The 23,329-nt window shown below is 38.0% G+C and overlaps 1 protein-coding gene across 6 annotated transcripts in view; it reads right to left on the reverse strand.

Moving 5' to 3' along the window:
• Positions 1 to 23,329, reverse strand: part of LOC106094201 (acyl-protein thioesterase 1) — a 60,060-nt gene that overhangs the window by 21,284 nt on the left and 15,447 nt on the right. For 2 of the 6 annotated variants that reach the window (XM_013261402.2, XM_059361522.1), the window contains exons 1-3: positions 22,612 to 22,731; positions 22,193 to 22,523; positions 22,058 to 22,089 (exon numbers count right to left, since the gene is read on the reverse strand). In XM_013261402.2, the coding sequence (XP_013116856.2) occupies positions 22,058 to 22,089; positions 22,193 to 22,243 (83 nt within the window). In that variant the 5' untranslated portion in view covers positions 22,244 to 22,523; positions 22,612 to 22,731. The other 4 variants (XM_059361518.1, XM_013261403.2, XM_059361514.1 and 1 more) reach the window with 3 other exon arrangements.

The raw sequence follows: 23,329 nt of genomic DNA on the forward strand, positions 1-23,329 counted from the left end.
TATAACGCTAATTGGGACATTTGTACTTTTCATGTTCATATTGGGTTGCCCAAAAAGTAATAGCGGATTTTTCATATAGTCGGCGTTGACAAATTTTTCAACGGCTTGTGACTCTGTAATTGCATTCCTTCTTCTGTCAGTTGTCAGCTGTTACTTTTAGCTTGCTTTAGAAAAAAAGTGCGCGAAATTTTGTTTACATTTGTTTGTTTGGCGTCAATTTTAATATGGAGCCCACAAAGGAGCATTTTCGTCATATTTTACTTTATTATTTCCGTAAAGGAAAAAACGCGGAGCAGGTTGCTAAAAAGTTACGAGATGTGTATGGTGATAAAGCCTTAAAAGGAAGACAGTGTCAAAATTGGTTTCGCAAATTCCGATCTGGAGATTTTTCACTTAAAGATGAACCACGTTCAGGTCGGCCAAATAAAATTGATGATGACCAAATCAAAGCATTAATCGAATTGGATCGTCATGTAACTGAGCGTGAGATAGGAGAGAAGTTAAATATACCAAAATCAACCGTTCATAAAAAGTCTTGGACTGGTGAAAAAGCTTGATATTTGGGTACCACATGTATTGAAAGAAATTCATTTAACAAACCGAATCAACGCTTGTGATATGCACCTTAAACGCAATGAATTCGATCCGTTTTTAAAACGAATTATAACTGGAGATGAAAAATGGATTGTTTACAACAACGTTAGTCGAAAACGATCATGGTCCAAGCATGGTGAACCAGCTCAAACCACCAAAAGAAGGTTATTCTGTCTGTTTGGTAGGATTGGAAGGGTGTGGTATATTTTGAGCTGCTTCCAAGGAACCAAACGATTAATTCGGATGTTTACTGTCAACAATTGGACAAATTGAATACAGCCATCAAGGAGAAGCGACCAGAATTGGTCAATCGTAAAGGTGTCATATTCCACCAGGACAACGCTAGACCGCACACATCTTTGGTCATTCGAAAAACTGAGTGAGCTTGGCTGGGAACTTTTGATGCGTCCACCATATAGCCCTGACCTTGCACCATCAGACTACCATTTATTTCGATCTTTGCAGAACTCCTTAAATGGTAAAACTTTCGGCAATGATGAGGCTATAAAATCGCACTTGGTTCAGTTTTTTGCAGATAAAGGCCAGAAGTTCTATGAGCGTGGAATACTAAATTTGCCAGGAAGATGGCAAAAGGTTATCGAACAAAATGACAATTATATATTTGATTAAAGTTCATTCTAAGTTTTATTAAAAATGCATTTACTTTCTTTTAAAAATCCGCAATTACTTTTTGGGCTACCCAATATATTTGTGGCTAGGGAGCCAATAAATAAATTTTAGTTATAATTCGTCTTTGACTCTTTCATGTATCTCCTATATTTACAATTGCAGTATAATAAATATATTACAAGAAAATATGACAAGCTCTCTCCATCGAGCTCTATCGTTGGCCAAAGCCTTGTCTTCATTCCACGAAATATTTGTTGACTCCAATGTTTTTGGGCGTCCGGTACCTCGTGCCCTTGCGGGTTCCAGTCTAGGTTTTTCTCGCTATATAATCGCGCGGTCGGCGTAGAATATAACCCAAGTCCATTTTCTCTTCCGGATTTCTACATCGACGGGGGAAGTGTTTGTTCTTATTTGCAATTTTTCATTTGAAATACTGTTTGGCCAGAAAATTCGAAGTATTTGTCGTAGGCAGCGATTTATGAAAACTTCGACTTTAGGGGTAGTCACTTGTGTGCAGCTCCAAGTTGTACAACCATATAATAAAACAGGTTTCACACTACAGTCGAAGATCCTGACTTTTGTATTATGTGAGATTTCATTGCATTTCCAAACTTTGATGAGTTTAAGAAAGGCGCTTCTTGCCTTGTTGATACGTATGCGTATATCTGCCTCTGATCATCCGTCCTTTGTTACTTTACTGCCGATATAGTAGAAGTTGTCAACGTATTCAATGACATGGTCGTTTATAGTGAGCGGTGTCAGATTCGATGTTCCTATCCTCATCAATTTGGTATTTGCTATGTTTATCCTCAGGCCTACTTTGGCAGAATTTTCATTCAGTCGTTCCAGTTTCGCCTTTATGTGCTCAAAGCGAGGCATATATAAAGAGGAAAATATCATCCGCGTAGTCGATGGCTCCGAGGAAGTCGTTAATACCCCAGCGTATGCCAGAGGGTGCCTCAGCATTAGTTGTTTCTAATACGGAGTCTACTAAAATAAAAAATAGCGTCGATGACAGGATGCCACCCTGCTTCACTCCTTTGTCGATCCCGAAAGGTCGGCTCTTTTTTCCATTGAAATGGACTGAAACTTCAGCATTCCTATACAGCTCCTTAATTAATGTCACGATTTTTTCAGGGATGCTCTTTTCCACTCCACATTGAACTTCGCGAAACTGTGTCAAAAGCACGCTCGAAGTCGATGAATAAAAGGTATAAGTGTGTATTAAGTTCTGCAGACTGTTCAATGATTATTGGCAGGGAGTTAATGTGGTCGGCACAAGAACGTACTGGACGAAATCCTGCCTGTTCCTTCCTCAAAATGCTGTCAAGTGCAGGCGAAATACGCTGCAGAAGAACACTTGCCATCACTTTATTTATTGCGTTTAGCAAAGTAATCCCCCTCCAGTTCTTACACTGGGTGAGGTCATCCTTCTTTGGGATTGTGATCATGATCCCCTTCTTCCATTTCTTGGGGAAAGCGTTTGAATCCCAGATCTCTATGATTATTGGTCGGCACAAGAACGTACTGGCCGAAATCCTGCCTGTTCCTTCCTCAAAATGCTGTCAAGTGCAGGCGAAATACGCTGCAGAAGAACACTTGCCATCACTTTATTTATTGCGTTTAGCAAAGTAATCCCCCTCCAGTTCTTACACTGGGTGAGGTCATCCTTCTTTGGGATTGTGATCATGATCCCCTTCTTCCATTTCTTGGGGAAAGCGTTTGAATCCCAGATCTCTATGATTATTGGGGTGATCGCTTGAGCTATAGGGTATGCCCCATACCGCAACAGTTCAGCAGGTATATTATCAAGGCCGGCTGATTTGGCGTTTTTGAGTGAGACCAGAACGGTCTCAATTTCATCGCAGGTGGTTGGGGCCGAAGACATATCCCTGCGTGAGTTTCGGCACACAGGGGGATTAAGGAGGTCGGAGCTTATGTCCTCGGTTGCTGGTCCTTCGGAGCTGGAAGAACCGCTCCAACGCTCTTATTGCTGTTCGGGTGTTGTTAATTCCAATCCGTCCTCATCTTTTATAATAGCCGTTGCTTTTTATTTTTGCCGCTCATTTGTTTCACTGACTCGTAGACACCACGCATGTTTCAAATATCAGCTGCATTTTCGGCTTGCTCCGCCAGCATATTAAAATATATCCGCTTATCTCGCGCCTCCTACGCTCTTGACCAGCGAGGCGGAGGCGCGATATTCAGTCCTGGCCGCGATTTTAGTTACACTTGATTTTGCCAGTAGCAGAGCGTTGCGTAGATGTTTCCGGTGTTTTATTTCCTTTATAGTTTCGTTGCTTATCCATGGTTTTTGGGATCGTCGAGCAATGCCTATGATAGCGGTAGCCGTCTCAGTACATACTGCTGTTATGTCGGCCCATGTATAGGTGTTATTTTGCAGCTTCTCCGCTAATTTTGGCTTGTATTCGGTCTTCTAGGTTTAAGAGGTTGAACTTTGTGCTTTTTGGCTGAGTCCTTTCCATGACGGCTGGGGTTAGACGTAGAGTGGCCACTAAGAGCATGTGGCCACTATCGATGTCGGCTCCTTGTCTAGTTTTCACATCCATCAGCGAACCCAGATAATTACGTGATCGATTTGATTACGGGTGTTTCCATTTGGTGATTCCCAAGTATATTTGTTAATATATTTATATGGGGTAATATTGTGCCTCCAATAAAAAACCGGTTTCTTGTACAGAAATCAACCAGTCTGTCGCCATTGTCATACCTGATATCGCCAAATTCTTACATTCCAATGATTGATTGTAGATTATTGTTGTTATTGCCCACCTTGGCATTAAAATCTCCCATAACAAGTTTAATGCCTCCTTATGGTAGAGAGCGTGTCACTGAGTCGAGTTAGGAATAGAATTTATCCGTTGTTTCGTCGTCATCGGGTTAGGTTGATTCGTAGCATTGTATAACGGATATTTTTCTGAATTTTGAATTTAATCTTGCCGTCATGATGCGTTCAGATATAACATTGTATGATAGAAGGGCTCGCTTTGGATTCGGCCGACCCCATTATTCGGTGGATTACATTACCTGAACAAATGAAGTGGTAACCATCTTGAAGATCCATAGATACGGATTTCGGTCATCGTACTTCAATTAAATCGAGGATGTCTAGGTCGTAGTTTGACATCTCGTTCTGGACTTGGGAAAGTCTCGATGCCTCTGAGCGAGTTCTGACGTTCCATGTTCCAATCATAAAACGCGTTCTGAACCCATAGGTCGTCAGTTCCATTATATCTTGTTGATGTTTCTGTAATCGTATTTTTTTAGATGGATGGCGGATTGGACCATCGCATCGGTGCCTATTGCTGGTGCTGCCAGCGACCCACTACGCCGGGCTTTCTTTATAGCAAATCTTCTGAAGATCTGCGAGCGCCACCGTTGGCTATTTCCTTTGGCTCATCCGCTGCCGACCCTTTTGCACGAACCCATCGTGACGAACCCTTTTGCACGAACCCATCGTGACACAGAGAAGAATAAGTGGTAATCTACAATCAGACTCACCAAAACGCTTTGATGTTGTCGTTGTTGTAGCCACATATTCGCATGTGGAGGTGTGATCAGAGAACTGCAACCGTTGGTTTTTTGAAGTACACCGGTGTTGCTTACAATATTGGCGGCGGTTAGTAAAAAATGGTGTTAAAAAACGAGTGTCGTCGATTACGAAGACCGAGTAAGATTACAATCACATTCGTAGACATCAATGCTGACAGCACTTGTGTCTATACATGTATTTCGCGATTTATTTATGGCAGTTCTGGCGTTTTAGTAAGAAAACAGTGCCGAGTTTTTTGAGAACCATTTTAAAGTTTTATAGAAAGGCTGAAAATGTGAGTGTAGGTAAAGAGGATTTTACTAAAATTTAAGACATTCATTCATAAGAGTATGTTCTGCAAAAAATTGCCCGATTTACCGACATTTAATTTTTGAAATGCCATTAAAAATTACGTAACAGTTTTCCTGATTTTTTTTTGAAATGCGGTTTTTCTTTTTATTATGTAGGTATTTCATTTTAGTAAATAAAAATTTTGTTAATAACAAAACCGTTGAAATCGACATTGAAATTTGCTACTTTTTTGATGAAAAATTAATTTCATTTTTGTATTTTCATTGGAAAATTAGTTTCACAATACAAATATTAATTCCAAGTGCGTATAGGTAAATTAGAAATTTTTATTCTGTTCTGTTCTTTATAATTGGAAAAATACATACATATATAAATATATTTTTTTTAAAGATCTACTGGCGAAAGTTTCTCGGAATGGAATCTATAAATTTTAGCAAAAGATAAGTAAAAAGGCATTATGTTCGGCCAAACCGAACTTTGAATACTCACTACATCGGATATATATTGTCCCTTAACAGCCAAAAAGATGTAAGTTTAAATTTTTGAGATTTTCAGTTTTTAATCCCCCTTATTCTGGTTAGCGATGGCGTAGATGAATGTCGAAATTTTTACAAAATGGTATTATGGTGGTCGAAAACGAAAATTTCGTTTACATTTTCGGTATCACGTAAGTCGAATTCAACTGTCATTTTTGACGATATCTACTTTAATATTATTTTTTTTATTTACCACAATATTTTTCTATTATCAAACTGTCGAAGGCGAAAAAGTTGCAGAATACCACGAAATGCGATATTTGCCTTCGACTACGACTGCTGTCGATTTTCGCCTTCGACAACGGGAATAAGGGTGAATATTTTGTGTCGATAATCAAATCCGTTATGGTTTTACAATAAAAACAATTTTAATGCAAGTGCCATTTTAATATTTGTAGATAAATTCTGTGACACCGAAGGGCACTTACATTATTTTCGCCAGACACAAGTCCTTGAAACAAATTTAGCAATAATTGCACAAAATATGTACAACAAATACAAATTTGCCCATGAACATTCCATTTCAATTCATTTTATTAATTATTAAGAACCCAACAAGGCCAATTATTAAATATTACAAACATTATACAAAATATAGTAATGGCAAATTAAATAACAATTATTTTAATATACTATTTATAAACTACTGAAAAATTATTAAAAATTATAGATTTAAAAACCAATTGTAAACGAAAAAGGCTCCCCAGCCAGGTAACCCAGCATGCAATATTTAAATTGACACATTAGAAAAAATTATATAAAATCAAAAGTAGAATCATTGTTGCCTTTCTCCAATATATGCTCAGTAAGCTTCCTCTTAAAAACATATGAAGCAAGAGAAAAATGTCGTAATTCAATAGCCAATATATTCCAAATCCTAGCAACCCGAACTACAAAACAACGTTCTGCAACACTTGCAGATATCCGTGGTAATAATATTTGTGGATTTCTACTTGACCTAGAAAATAAAAACAGTTTTATAAAAAATATATAACAATATTCACAAAATCAGAAAACGGCACTCCTAAAAATAGTTTCCCGTAATCTGCCACATGATCATATCTACGGAGATTATTCACAAAACGAAGAATCATATTATATATCCTTGTTATCCTCGCCGCATAGACCTCAATACCATAACGAAGATCTGACATGAGTAATGCAAAAGCAATTCTTCTTTTCACACTGACTCGAAGATACATATTTACGCTATATAACCGACGTAGTGAAATAAGGACCGTTTTAAACACATATAAGACCATATAAGTAGGTCAGAAAAATCAAACCTGCTGTCAAAAGTTACGCCAAGGCATTTTAAGTTGTCAACAAACTTAACTGATTGACCTTCAATATGTATATTTAATTCATTCAAAAAGCAAAGCCTAAACTTAGCTGTATTCACACATAGCCCATTTTCACCAAGCTAAACTCGTATTCTTTCAAGCACCATATTGATATTAGACTCACTTTTAAAAAACATGTAAATATCATCAACATAAAGAACCATGTCACATATGTTATTGTAAGAGCAAGAAACAATATCATTAATATAAAGAAAAAATAGAAGGCCACCCAAGACAGAGCCTTGGAGGACTCCACTACTAACACTTCTCACATTAGAAAGCTCACCATTAAATGAAACACATTGCGTACGTTTAGTCAGATATGAAAAAATTAGTTTGCAAGCAGAGGAGGAAAATGAAAATTTGGTACTTAACTTGTTTAAAAGTTTTAAGTGGTCTACTCTATTAAATGCCTTAGTTAAATCTAAACCAACAAGCATCCGATAGGTTTAACAAATGTGTAGTAGTACTAGAACCTTGTGTGGTAACGCTGCCGACTTTCCACGCTTCGGAAAAAACAGAAGTCATAAAAATACTGTTCACCAAAACCAGTAAATACCTAGATATGTAGGGAATAATAATTTTAAGAAATTTTGCCGGTAACAGTCCAGTTCAACAGATGAATACTTTGCCAACTTTAAAGTACTCCAAACATCATATTTATAAACACAATCATAAGAAAATAGATTACTACCGCCGTACATCCCAAAATCGGGAACAGCTACATTAGCTACGCTGACAAGACCATTGTCTACAAAAAAAAAAGTCATTAACTTCATTAACATCAACCTGCGAAATTCCAGGAAATCCAGGTTATCATCAAAACAGCCAATCGATCGTATCTTTCTCCATACATCAGTATTGTCCATGCTTCCAAGTAGCCTACAACTATACTTTCCCTCTCACTTCTCAATATGGACTTAGCTCTGTTCCTATGAGCACAATAGATTCTCTAATTCTCATCAGTTGTATGTTAATACACTTTATGAGCTCGGTCTCTCAGAGGCCTTGCATATAAAGGGCGTCAGAAGACATCCAGACATCCATAGATCACATATGACTTTATGAAGGAAATTCAGTCGGATATAGAAAACACAGGTTCGAACGTCACATCAATAAAGTAGACAAAAAATCTATCATACTATAATCACGATATTCAACATATTCCTCACATCGTTCCACAGGCAATCCAACAGAGGCATATATCAGCGAATGATGTGAGATCGAAGGATTACTCATCACCAGGATGGATTACTCATCATACAATAAGTTATACCATGACCAATATCAAAATGAATAGGACAAGAGTTATGAACAATGCCAAGACCCAAACGATTTGCAATGTTTCTAGTAATTGCAGCCTTATTTGCATCAAAGAGATTAAAGTTTAAGTCTCCTACAACAACAACATTAGGATAATTTGCAAATAATTCAGCTTGTACCTCGTCGAATAAATGAATTTTTCCATCTGGTAGATAAACAACACCGACGAGAATTTTTGAGGGAAATGATGCAATTTCCATAAAAATCTATGACATTCTCCCCTAAAAGACCCACTACATCACCCCTACTATTAGGCCTATTATTTCAAACAAACGAATATATAGGAATAGATATAGATTTAGTTGAGACATGTGGTTTGAGCCATGACTCTGAGACACCAAATATATCAAAACTACTTACGAATAGCAAACCTTTATGATCGTCTAACTTAGCGCTGTAATTATAGGGCCTTATACTTTGCCAATTCATGTGGCTAAATGTTAATTTGTTATAAAATCTATCAAAAACTCTTCTAAAATACGAAGCATTGCTGAGAACAGGACAAAGGTTAAAATTAACCATCATTATCAAAGACTGAATTACCTATAGGGAACCAAACAACGTTATAAAATGTAAACATCTTTAAGTTAATCTGGTTCAGAAAATAAATAAAAAAATTAACAAATAATAAGTTAACAATTCAAGTGGATACAAAAATAATACTACTCCACATGTGATATTTTGTTGAAAAAAAAAATTCTAAATTATCTATTTGCATTAGAATAAAAAGTTAATAAGCACATCCGAGTCAACAGCATTATTAATCGAAACTAAATTCAGTTCTTTAAACGTGTCATCGAATTGTCGAGAGTCAACAAATTTGACCACATCATTCGGAAGTTCAAGTCTCACTTTGGGAATATCACCGTTTATCAAAAATATTTTGAAATTTGTTTCTTCCTATGCACATTACGAAACTTGTAGAGCAAGTTTTCTGCAGCCGGAATTAGTTGGTCATTAAGATAAATCCAAGATTGAATATTTGAATCAATCACATCAGGTAAGCAAATGGCATCACGTTTAGCATACTTTGTCATGACTATGTCACGTACATGCACTGAATTAAATTTGACGAGTACAGACTTTCCTCGAAAATAGCAACAATGGTTTATATCTGCCGGACACAAAGAAACATTACACAAACTCATTATCTTCAGCACAGGGTCACACAAATGCTTTATCGAACGTGGAAGACCATTGACAACAATATCTGTCCGATTCAGTCTCCTCTCCAGAACAAACTTTTGGTTTTCAAGCAACGTAATTTTGTCTGCTAATGTTTTGTGAACATCTATTGGCGTCAGACTTACCTCATTAATTGTATGAAGCAGCTCCTTTGATTGAACTAGCAATGTCTCTCAATCGGTGCTGTAAACCATCAAATCCACTTTCGTCATCAGAACTGCATTTACAACAAGTGCACCTTAACAATTTATTAGTACGTGCTTCTTGTTCACTAATGCCAACCCAATTTAGATGGAAAAATTCCGGACAGCCCCTTGCAACCAATTTTAAATGCAGTCTTGTTAATGTGGTCCTTTCATACTGAGCATGTATAAATTCGTATTAATTTATAATTCTGATTTCTTATTATTTTGTTATTATTAATTTTCTGAGAGCGTCAAATTTTTAGCAGCTGATCATGCCGGCGTTACCAGATTTTAATTTGTAGCAGGGGTAAACTTCTCACATAGCAATGAGTGCTGTCCGATTCAAGTTTAAGCTCAATGATGAGGAGCCTCCATTTAATAGCCGTGTCCGAACGAACGTACCGCAGTGCGACACCTCTTTGTGGAGAAGTTTTTACATGGCAAAGTACCTCACAAATGTCGCCAGCATTAGGAGGGGATAACCTCCGCAAAAAAATAATTTTCTGATGTTCTCGCCAGGATTCGAACTCAAGTGTTCAGCGTCATAGGCGGACAAGCTAACCTCTGCTACGGTGGCCTCCAAAAACATGGTAGTTATCATAATAAAACGTTTTATATATGGAAGTAGTAGAGTACGAATCGGATGTTTAAAAGTAGGTCTTAGTATGTGGGGAGCGCCCCACACTCAAACAATCCACCAAAGGGATATTGGCCGATCCGGATAATATTGGACTACAATTTTAAGTCTTTGGAAGTACAGATAAACCAATAAACCCATATTGGTCATCCGGGACAATATGGGACGCAAATAATAAAAAAATATATAAAAAACAAACGTTTGATTTGGACCATATTGAGAAAGTGTGTTGAGGACCCTAACCCAAATCTCTGTTCTAAATTTCAGCGAAACTGGATAACAAATGCGCCCATTATGGACCAAAGACTATATTTGGAAGATCGGTCTATATGGCAGCTTTATCCAAATATAGTCTGATCTGGACCATATTCGGTCCGGATGTCACGAGGCTTCATACATTTCTTTATACACATTGTTCCAAAATTCAGAGGAATCGGATAAAAAATGCGATTTTTAGGAGCTTCAAATTCTTAATTGGGAGATCAGTCTCTGTGGCAGTCATTTACAAATATGGTCGGATATGAATGAAATTTGGCACAAATGTGTAAGCGCATAATACGACTCTTTTTTCCAAATTGCATTCAAATCGGACTTTTAGCTTACTTTCAAACAATTATATTAATTGCACTTACCTCTAAATTACCGTTATTTTTATTTAAATACATTACATTTTTTTACCACTAAATGCATCAGCCAATGAAGTTATATTGGGTTGCCCAAAAAGTAATTGGGAATTTTTCATATAGTCGGCGTTGACAAATTTTTTCACAGCTTGTGACTCTGTAATTGCATTCTTTGTTCTGTCAGTTATCAGCTGTTACTTTTAGCTTGCTTTAGAAAAAAAGTGTAATAAAAGTATATTTGATTAAAGTTCATTCTAAGTTTTATTAAAAATGCATTTACTTTCTTTTAAAAAATCCGAAATTACTTTTTGGGCAACCCAATACATACATAAAAATCATATTTCAATCTAAGTTAAGTTATTAAATAAAAAACTTCGCCTGTAAAGTTTTGAATTTGACACATACATTTTTTTTGGCAGTTAGGGGACGATATATTAACCAACTTTCGTCATAATTCGGTAAAATATGCATCATTTATGAACCCATAGTAGCAGCTACATCCGAATATAGTCTGATCCCACCATATTCATATTTCGCTATACAAAGTTACAGCGAAATCGGACAATAAAGGTCCTATTGCGGGTACACGACATTAAATCGAGAGATCGGTCTATATGGCAGTTATATCCAAATCTGGACCGATCTGGGCCAAATTAAACATGGATGTTGAGGGGCCTAGCATAACTGTCTCAAATTCCAGTGAAATCGGACCGTTAATGCGACTTTTATGGACCCAAGACCCTAAATCGAGAAATCGGTCTATATGGCAGCTATACGCAAATCTGTCCGATAGAGCTCTAGTCCGATATAGCCCATTTTCGAACTTAACCCGCCTATGGACAAAAAAGAATCTGTGCAAAGTTTTAGCTCAATATTTCTATTTTGTAGCGTGACTTCAACAGAGTGACGGACGGACATGGCTATATCGGCTTAGATTTTTACGAAGATCAAGAATATATATACTTTATAGGGTCGAAAATGGATATTTCGATGTGCTGCAAACGGAATGGAATATATATAATAGAATATGCCTCCGTCCCTCAGTGGTGGGTAAAAACATGTATACAAAACGGTCTTAAAATTATATATTTCAAAGAGAAATAAAATTTAAAAGGTTTTTAATAAAAATATGTTTGCAACAAAACAATTTCAACAAGTAAAAAAGGCATTAGGTTCGGCCGGTCCGAACTTTGGATACCCATCACCTCGGATATATATCTGTGTTCAAAATAATAGGAGTGCTACCTCTTCATATTTTGAAAAGTCAAATTTGTTGGCTTATCTTTATCCAAATTAAGTGATATTCTAAGGCGAATTGGAAGGATATGTAAATATGAGTTCATTATAAATATTATATTTTTGATCATTGATTGTTTTCTCCTTTGATTCACTCCAAGAACTTGTTCAAAAAAGATAGGAGTATGAATGATTTGTAATAAATAAATTAAACAGCCTTAAATTTAAAAGTAAAAATTATGTATAAACAAGTAAAAAGGTGTTAAGTTCAGCCATATATGTAAACCACCTTTCATCAAAATCCGGTGAAAATTGCATACCTTATGTCCCATAGCAGTTATATCGAAATATGTTCCGATTTGGACGAAATACTAGCAAGTACAAGTCATTGTTTAATTGTGTATAACAAAATATATATGACATGATTGTCGAAAAGTCTAACATAAGTCAGTGTAAAATTTCAGTTAAATCGGATTATAAATGCGCCTTTTTTGGGGCCAAGACTTTAAATCGAGATATCGGTCTATATGGCAGCTATATGCAAATCTTGATCGATCTAGACCACATTTCGGCAACATCGGACAATAAATGTGCCTTTTATGGGCCCAAAACATTAAATTGAGAGATCGGTCTATATGGCAGCCTTATCCAAATCTGAACCGATCTGAGTAAAATTGAAGAAGGATGTCGAAGGGCCTAACACAACTCACTGTCTCAAATTTCGGCGACATCGGACACTAAATACCCTTTTTATGGCCCCAAAACCTAAAACCGAGAGATCGGTCTATATGGCAGCTACATCCAAATCTGGACCGATCTGTGCAATATTGCAGAAGTACCTCAAGAGGCTTAATTTAACTCACTGTCCCAAATTTCGGCGACATCGGACAATAAATGCGCATTTTATGGGCCCAAAACTTTAAATCGAGGGATCGGTCTATATGGCAGCTATATCCAAATCTGATCCGATCAGTCCCAAATTTCAGCAAAATCGGATAATAAATGTGGCTTTTATGGGCCTAAGACCCTAAATCGGAGGATCAGTCTATATGGCTGCTATAACCATATCTGGACCGATCTGGACCAAATTATTGCAAGATGTCGAAGGGCCTAACACAACTCATTGTCCCAAATTTCAGCAAAATTGGATAATAAATGTGGCTTTTATGGGCCTAAGACCCTAAATCGGAGGATCGGTCTATAGGGCGGCTATATCCAAGTCTGGACCGATCTGGGCCAAGCACAATATCTCTATTTTTAAAGACTGTAGCGTGATTTCAACAGACAGACGGACAGATGGACGGATGTCTATATCGTCTTAGATTTTTATGCTGATCAAGAATATATATACTTTATAGGGTCGGAAATGGATATTTCAATGTGTTGCAAACGGAATGACAAAATAAATATATACCCCCATTCTTCGGTGGTGGGTATAAAAATTTGCATTAATGCGGTTTTTTAGTTGCGATGATTAATTTTTTACTTAATGTCTGCAGTAGTAGGACGCAGAATGCATTGTTCCAAGGAAAGGCGAGAATAACCCCAAAACTACAACTAACCCAAAAACTACGAAAAATATTTAGAGATTTAGTAGGATGCTTTGAACTAATCAATGCAAATGCCTCATCACATAAAAAAAGTCGGAAACACTCGGGCTCAAACGTAAAACATTAACTACTCACGGTTGTAGCCACATTTTCATGTGGAGGTGGCGATCCTCGCCAAGCTCCTGCAGGTGAGCAAGATCGTTGCCGCCCAATGGACCGATCGCCGCGGGAACAAGGTGGCCATTGGTTATTTAAAGGCGCCAGTAACTCGCCTTGTCATATCGAGCATCATAAGCACTCAGTATTTATGCAAGAGCGGGTCCGCCTGCCTTCTTACTGGGACTCTGTTCGATACCGCTGATTGTCTGCGACTGCCGTTGCAGCTAATCCGTATGGAGAATTTCACTTTCCGCAACCTGTGGACGCCCCCGGTAGATTGCAGCTAAGCTTCTCGTGACAGCAACGAATACCACATAGATCGGACCTCAATGTTCCAACCTGTGTGGTGCTCACAGCTATTTCGTGTCGGGACCATGGTTTGTGTAATATAGCAAAGCAAACCCAACTGCGTCTTCAAAAAATATTCAAAAAGAGCTAAATTTAATTGTAGTAGGTCCCAATATTCGCAAACCATTGCTGGAAACTAACTTATTACCAAATCGTTCAAGAATGGTACCAATGCTGACCAAGCAACATTCAGTTTATTTTGCTAAAGGACATATCGATTGGCTAATGGAAATATGGAGGAACATATTGTTGACCGACGAATGTAAAATTCTAACATTTACTGGAACTGGGTCTAGATGGTATGTCGGATGACTTCCCAACACATAATATGAAGCATATTATACGAAAAAGATTGTTAAACATGGTGGGGAAAAATGTATTGACACCTTGGAGCCTTTTGTAAAATAATGTGGGTCAAGAATATGCACGTCTATGTTGGAATTTTGGAACATATAATGTTACCCTATGCAGAATGGGATATCCTTCTGAAATTAATATGCCAACACCGGATACATACTAGAAAATAGGAAAAGAAGTAGTTAAAGGTCGATGGGGTAAAGGCTAAGTCCGAACATGCTCAGTCTCCTGAGCTCAATCCCACAGAATATATATGGTTCGACATTAAACATTATGTTATACCAACACGAATGCCGAATGCGGAAGAGCTATGGAACGAAACTTAATGCCTGAAACAAAATCTGTTTAAAGAGATACCAAAAACCCCCTGTGAAGAAATGCCAGGACATATTTGTAACTCCATGCGTCTTTAATGTGCAGAAGTCATAAAAAATTGGTAATTACTCTAGAAATAGAAATAATTAAAGTTGTTATTAATTAATTTTCAATTTATGTGCTATTTTCTTCAAAATTTTTGATTTATATATTAATACTCCTATTATTTTGAACAGCAAATTGTTGGGAAAATATTTATTGATTGAAATATTTTAGGTCACTGTAGCTTTAATTACATAATTTATTTTTATACAATTTAGGAAATTCATTAATATTTTATCTTACGTGAAAACATCTAAATAAAACAAAACATTTTCATAGTAAAATAAATATTAGTTTTTTAGTTGGGCGCACTCCTATTTTTCTAACACAACTGTGTATATTAAAAGCCTTTCGTCAAAATAAGTCAAAAAATACATAATTTAGGAACCCATAGCAGCTATATCTAAATATAGTCCGATTTCCACTATATTCAAGAAGGCTATGTAAGGGTCTAACTCAACTGATTGTACCACATTCGTCGATTGAAAAATGAACCTTTTATGGGCCTAGGAACTTAAATAGGGAGATTGGTATATGTATATGACAGCTATATCCAAATATAGACTGATCTGAACCACATAGAACACGAATGTCGAGGAGCTTAACACAGCCCAATGTGTCAAATTTCAGCGAAATAGAGTAATAAACGTGCTTTTATTGTCCCAAGAACTTAATTCGGGAGATCGGTATATATATATATATATATATATATATATATATATATATATATATATATATATATATATATATATATATATATATATATATATATATATATATATATATATATATATATATATATATATATAAATATATATGTCGAGGAGCCTAACCCAACCCGCTATTCCAAATTTTAGCGAAATCGGCGAATAAATACGCCTTAAATTTACGCAACGGCAACATCCCAGCCCAAATATTGCCAGGCAAGTGCCGGGAAATGTATCGTTTTTGCAGCTAAACTGCAACGGACTCCGTGACAAGATCGATGAGATTGTGGATTTCATAAGTCGGAGAGATATATTGGCCGCAGCGATCCAGGAGACAAAGCTGGCAAAAACATGCAGCTTGCACAGTTGTCACGGACACAATGTGCTACCTAAGGATCACTCAAGGAATGGGGGTGGGGGATTGGCCTTCGTGATACACTATTCCGTGCAATATAGACCTATCCGCTTGCGCCTGGCGTTAGTGACCCCTACATGGAGAGCATGGGATTAGCAGTCAGGTCCGATACTGACGAGATAGATCTTTACAACGTGTACATACCGACGGTTGGTAGCTGGTTCCCGATTAATGGCCAAGCTTAAAACCCCGACATAAATAAGTTTATTATCTGCCCATAATCGTCTGGTTCTAGGGGACTTTAATGCGCATCACACTTCATGGCATTCTCCCCTCGATAACGACCAGCGTGGCATAGCTTTGGCTGAGCAGATTGAAAGCTCAACGTTTTGCACGGTGAATGAGGATGCCCCCATTAGGATTACGAGGAGGTGCAGCAGCTCGCCAGATATCTCCATTGCATCCCCTGATCTCCTGAGTGACGTATCCTGTCAAGCCGTCATCCCTTTGGAGTCAGACCACCTTCCCATAATTCTCACCATCGACCGACCATCCGACTTTATAACCTCTGAGCGCCGGACGTTTATCAAACAGAAGAAGGCCGATTGAGCTGGCTTCAGAGAGTATATCAATCGCCGCTTCAGTGAACTGCCACCCCCATCGGATGTGCTAGTGGCCGAGAGGAAATTCCGAGACATCATTAACGAAGCAGCCGCTCGCTTTATAGCAGCCGGTCGAATACCCCAAGTGCGGCCCAATTTCCCGGCGCAGGCAGTGGTACTCGCAGACGAGCGTGATGGGATTCGTGGTATGGACCCCACTAACCCCAGAATCAGCGAGCTGAATCTGGAAATAAACAGGGTGGTCAACGAACATAAGCGGAATTTGTGGCTGAAACACTTGGAGCAATATAACTTAGGCACCGGTGTAGGCAAGCTGTGGTCTACTGTTAAGTCACACTCGAACCCCGGTAGACGGGATGACAGCACCTCAGTCACTTTTGGCGAAATTACCTTGACTGATCCGAAGAGATGCGCCGGGTTGTTCAACTGTCAATTTATTGTCCATCCCGAGAGTGACAGGGCAAGGAGGAGAGCCATACGCCGTATTCGTGGTCTCCGAGCCAATGAACAGCCATCACAATTTACAGTGGTCGAAGTTACGAATGTCATCCGTGGCGCCAAATCATCTAAGGCGTTGGGCCTCGACGGGATCTCTACGTTGATGTTCAAGAATCTGGATTCACTTGGAGTTGAGTACCTTATTACTGTCCTCAACCTGTCTTTGAACAATCCTCCCGAGCCTCTTAGGAGAATTTCCATTCGCTGAGCATCAACATGGATTTTGAAGACTGCATAGCACAACAACAGCAATATCATGGCATCGGATTGATCCGATGGAACCTTTCATCGGCAAGGGCTGCCGCCTCGATGTACAACACACTGCTACAACGACAACAACAGCTTTGCATGCCATCACCGCACACATTTGCCGTGGCTTCAATCAGCCCAGGCCTTGTGGTCGGACGGTCCTCATGGCACTGGACCTATCGAAGGCATTCGACACGGTCAGCCATGCCGAATTATTTGAGGACATCGCCAACGTCCCTCCAGCCAGGCCTGAAACGCTGGGTCGCAAATTTAGGGATAAGAAGTCGAAACACCGTAGTGAAACAGGGAGTTGCCCTAGGTGGGGTGATATCTACGGCACTGTTTAACCTATACCTATTCTCCATTCCACCTCCTCCAAGCGGCATAGAGATCGTATCATATGCGGACGATTGTACGATCGTGGCATCAGGCCCCCACCCATTGTTGACATCTGCGATAGGTTGAACGTCTACCTCAACGAACTTGTCTTACATTTCGCTGTGGGAAATCTGAAGATATCTGTCCCCAAATCTTCAGCCACATTGTTCACTACAAATACGCGTGAGGTGAATACTGAGCTGACTGTGATGATCGATGGAGAAATTATTCCGACCATCAAGTGTTAGAATATACTTGGTGGCACATTTGACAACTCTTACGCATTCTTCCCACATGCCACAGCAATTTGCGATAAGGTCAAAAGTAGAAACAAGGTCAAGTCACTTGTCGGCAGCACTTGGGGTGCAGACAAAGAAACCTTGTTGACCATGTACAAAGCAATTGGCCGGTCTGTGGTAAGTTATGCAGCACCAGTACGGTATCGTCAGCTATGTAACACGCAGTGGAATAATATTCAAATCAGTCCGAATGCCGCTTTTCGAACTGCGAGGAACTGTCTCCTCAGTTCTCACGTTGACAACCTTCAACAGGAGACAAAGATCCCATCCGAGCGAAGACATAATTATATGCTATCTAAGCAATACCTTCTGGGCTGTTATGGCAGGGACCATCCAAATCACCATTTTGTGTATAGGTAACCACCGCCTGAAGGCTCAAGGTGGGATCTTCATGATCTAGAGCGCGAGTTTCAGCGCTGCAAGAAAGAACCTCTAGATCAAGGGATATGTAAGGCGGATTTGGACAACATTCACGCAGACTCAATAGCAGCACATTGAATAACTACCGGGTGAATGTTGTCCCTGGCCCACCGCCACCCTTCGCAACTGAAGAAATTGACCTCTCCCAGCAAACCAGATTAGAACTGACTTAATTACGATCCGGCGGATCCAACGTGCAGGATGTGTGCCCCGATTGCGACCTGGGACCACACGACACACGTTTAACTGTCCAGCCAGACCCACTCGACTCAGACCAAGATCCCTTTGGACACACCCCTACTTAGACATTTCTGTATCTGGATATTCAACAGAACCAAGCAGACGAAAAATAGAAAACAACATATAGCTACAACAACAACAAAACGATGTATTATATCGACGAAAAAGCATTGGTGTTAATTAAAAGAAGTATGAATTTCGTCATTCCGTTTGTAATAATTTGAAATATTGATCTGCGACCCATAAAGTTCTTGGCCGTCTTGACATTCTAAGTCGATCCTGGCCTGTACATCCCATCGGTTGACGATTTGACTTCATGATCCCCTGGAAGCCTTATCATAATTTGATTCGGTATGTATGTAAGAGGGTATTAGTTTAATAAACATATATAACATTAGCTGAAAATTAAGGCTCAAAATTCAAACCGAACATCGTTTTATATATGGGCTCTAGCTATTTCTGAACCTATTAGGCGATATTTAGGATGGCTTTTAGAGGGCATCAACTGACTTCACGTAGAAAAATTGTAAACAAACTAAGTGCAGTTTGTTATTTATTTTCTATAAAATTGTTTTCTAAATCACACATGCCTTATTAATGCGAAATGAAAAAAATTGTCTATACGATGGTTGCTCATTATATTTCGGGATTACAGAACACAAAAACAAATATTAATCATCGAAAATCGCTCTATTGTTTTTCAAACTACTCCCAATTATCATCTATACACTTTTGCATGCGTTTGAACACTCTGATTGACGTATCTCTAAAACATGCATTCTGAACGCATCAACCGCTTTTTCAGGTGTCGAAAAACGTTTATTTCTCATTTTATTTTTTAAGTACGGGAATAAAAAGAAGTCATTTGGTGCCAAGTCAGGACTATAAGGCTGATGACTCATCAAATCGATGTTTTGAGTGCTCAAAAATGCAGTTGTTTCGTATTTTTGGAGCATTTTTTTCGACCAATCGACTGGAGCCATTGTGTGAGATCCAACGCGAACAAATTTTTTTACGGTCAAAAGTTCATGTAATATTGAAGGTATGTTGGTCCCAGTAATGCCTAAGATTGTGTCAATCTCCCGATAGGTCACATGACAATCTTGCAATATCAGTTGGCGCACAGCATCAATGGTAATTGGAACAACAACTGATTTTGGACGACTCTCCCGAAATTCGTCTTGGAGTGAACTACGACCTCGGTTGAATTCACCATACAATCTATAAATACTGGTCCTTGATGGAGCTTCATCGCCAAAAATTAAATTAAGTTCATCGATGCACTGATGTTGAATTAATCCACGTCGAATGTTGTAAAAAATAATCGCACAAAAGCGTTCACAATTTAATTCCATTTTTGGGCGAGATGAATCTTTTAAGTTACTGTAAACAACACAAATACCACTCGTATATTAAAACGTTCTGAGTACGTATAACCTCAAAAATGTCAAGCTTTACGATAGAGCTGTCAGTTGGCAGATTGCAATACAAGGGTTGTCCAATCCCGAAATATAAAAGGCAAACCTTGTATAACCTTGACCTAGGAAAACACCGATTAATAAAATGCGAAATAAAGTTTTTAAAACTATAATAAACCAAGAAACTAATTGTCAATTTTTTTTTAATATTTAACTTGCTGCTTTTTGCAATAAAAATGTAATGGCATGCTTGTAGTTTTATAATTAAATTATTATATAATTAATGAATACGCAACTAATGGTGTCAATCCCTTGGCAGCCGGTTGTACGTACCGGTCAGTGTACAACACACTACAATAACAACAACTAATGGGGTGTTTTGAACCCAGGTCAGCATAACTAAATGTTTATTTTGAATGTCATAAAAAAAACAATGAAGCAAAAGTAATTGAATAGTTTTGCTTGGATCGATAGGCAAACAAGCTAATTTAGGCATCAGCTTGGTCTATTAAAATATAAAGGGTATTTTTTTTAGCTATTATCTTTTTGGCAACACTGGTTTAAACAGCTCACGCACGTTTCGTGTTTTCTTTCACTGTTAAACATCTTCAGTTTGGTCTATAACTTAGCCATGAATCGCCACAACAACGCTTGCTAAATATTGAATTTTATTATCAAAATTCGTGCTCCGCATTTTGATAATAATGCACGTTTCTTCCATTTTATGGTCAGTTTAACCGACCCACTGAAGCGGCTATTCGGGCTATTGTGACTAAATTTGGCACCAAATTTACATTGTAGGACATATAACCACCAACACGCTTACGTGGAGTGCGAACTGAAGAAAATATCACAGCTACATCGGCCAGAGTTAATGATGACCATCAATTAATGATTCGTAGCCGTTCGCAGCAATTGGGCCTCTGTTACTTAACATTGGCTGGTGGCATCATTGGACTGTACTTATTGAAAGATGATACGAATCGTTACGTAACTGTGAATGGTATGCGCTATCGTGATATTCAACTTTTTTTGCCAAAAATGCAAGAGCTTGACTTGCATTACATGTGATTTCAACAAGACGGTGCCACATGTCGCACAGCACGCGTTACAAGGGACTTATTGAGAGGTGAGTTCGGCGAACGTATTATTTTACGTTCGGGACCGGTCATTTGGCCGTCTAGATCGTGCAATTTAACGCCTTTAGACTATTTTTTGTGGGGCTATTTCTATACAGACAAGCCCGCTTCAGCTGACGCTTTGGAAGACAACATTGAAACGTTTATTCATGAGATACCGGCCGAAATGTTGGAAAGAGTATGCCAAAATTGGACTAAGCGAATGGATGATCATTTGAGGCGCAGTCACGGTCAACATTTGCATGAAATAATCTTCAAACATTAAATTATATGGACCGTACTATCGATTCAAATAAAAATTTAATGAATTTTTCTGAATTGTATGTGTTTCTTATAGCTCTTAAAAAATCACCCTTTATTTGATATAAATAAAAGTCTACATTTTATTAGTTTGCAAAATGTTGTGGGTAACCTTGAAGTTAAGTATCTAAAAATAAGTTGTTGCTCGAGCTATTTAAAGATATCAATTATTTGAAAACAATGTCTAAACTTGTTTCGGCTTTAGTGCCGGGTCCATCTGGACCCTAGCAAAATTCACAATCTTTCCTATAAAAAACAATTCTCAATAAAACTAAATGAACCAACACCGAACAATGGAAAATTTAACTATTAATAAATGGAAAAAATTGAGACCATTAAAACAAAGTTGTTCATATGTTTTTGGTTTGTTTGAATTACGTACGTAGATAGAGGTGTAAAGCACAAAATGTACATTGTGTTTAAAGAAATTATTGTCAACATACCCGGTGTCGCCTAGACCATGCATAAATATCAACTGGAATTAAACAACAAAAAGAAATACGAAGACAATGAGAACGAGTACGTACTTAGACAGGGTGTGAAGGTGAACTAAATTTTGAAAAAATTCAATAACTTACCGTTGCAGTATGCTTGGCCGTAGCCTCTACTATAACAGGTGCAATGGACATATTTTTTGTTGGTGACGCTTAAATTGTAAAGGCTTCTAAATTTTTAAGTTGCTGGGTATTAGTATTGCTTGTGTTTGCGCTGTTTAAATGGATAGTATGAAACTATAGATTGATTCCAGGTACTCTATAATTGGTGTTTCCTCACAACTGACCGAAAGACTGATAAGGGGAACGGGTATGAACGTCGCTTATATAGTAATGTGTCAAATCAACCAAATACGCGCGATTAAAAGGTAGTGGCGTCGTGGCAAATTAGAAAACCACAACCCGAGTATGAGAACTGCAATAAAATAAATATTTATTATTATTTACATATAGCTCGGTGGTAAAAGTTCCGTATGCAGAATCCATTTATCAAGCCCGCTTACCCAACCCCAAAAAAATCACACTTCCTGTACAAGAAAACGACTGAAATCACCGGAGGGTTATGAACGAAATTCTTAACACACCATCCAAAATAAATTGTAAACAATCTCTCTAATTGTTAGCCTTACGTTTTGATCAGTCTTTTGTAAGTAAACTGCACTATGGCGGTGGATATATACCAAAAACTTGCCTTAAAACTTAATTTTCCGAAAGTTGAATGCGGATGTAATGTCCATCAGCTGTTATGTTTTTGAGAAAAAAATCGCTTTTGTGTATTGACTGACTGAGACAGTGTTGTCAGTATTGGGGATTTCTCCCCATATTGGGGATTTATTTTCGAAAATGGGAACTAAGTTTTTGACTTGGGGATTCGGAAAAAGAATTGGGAATTTTTTGGGGAGAAATTTTCTGTTAAAAATTTCGTTTTCACCTTTACTGTTTATTATAGTAATTTTTCATAAATATTTGGATAGGATAAATCAATCCAATCCAATCTTGGTAATGGTTATCTTTCCGGTACACCTGACTTGCATTGAATGTATAATGCTAAAAAAAAGCAGACCCTATATCGCTGTCCAGTTTCTACAACTTCAAAAATTGTATAATTATACGGCGGCTTGGCCATCAGTAAAAAACATTTTTGTCTACTTTTTTTATAAAAAGCCTTTCAAAATTTGTTTTGGGGATATTCACTTGAAATCGGGGATTTTCGGGGACAGA

This window comes from Stomoxys calcitrans, chromosome 1 (genome assembly GCF_963082655.1).
Source record: "Stomoxys calcitrans chromosome 1, idStoCalc2.1, whole genome shotgun sequence".
Classification (NCBI taxonomy): Eukaryota; Metazoa; Arthropoda; class Insecta; order Diptera; family Muscidae; genus Stomoxys; species Stomoxys calcitrans.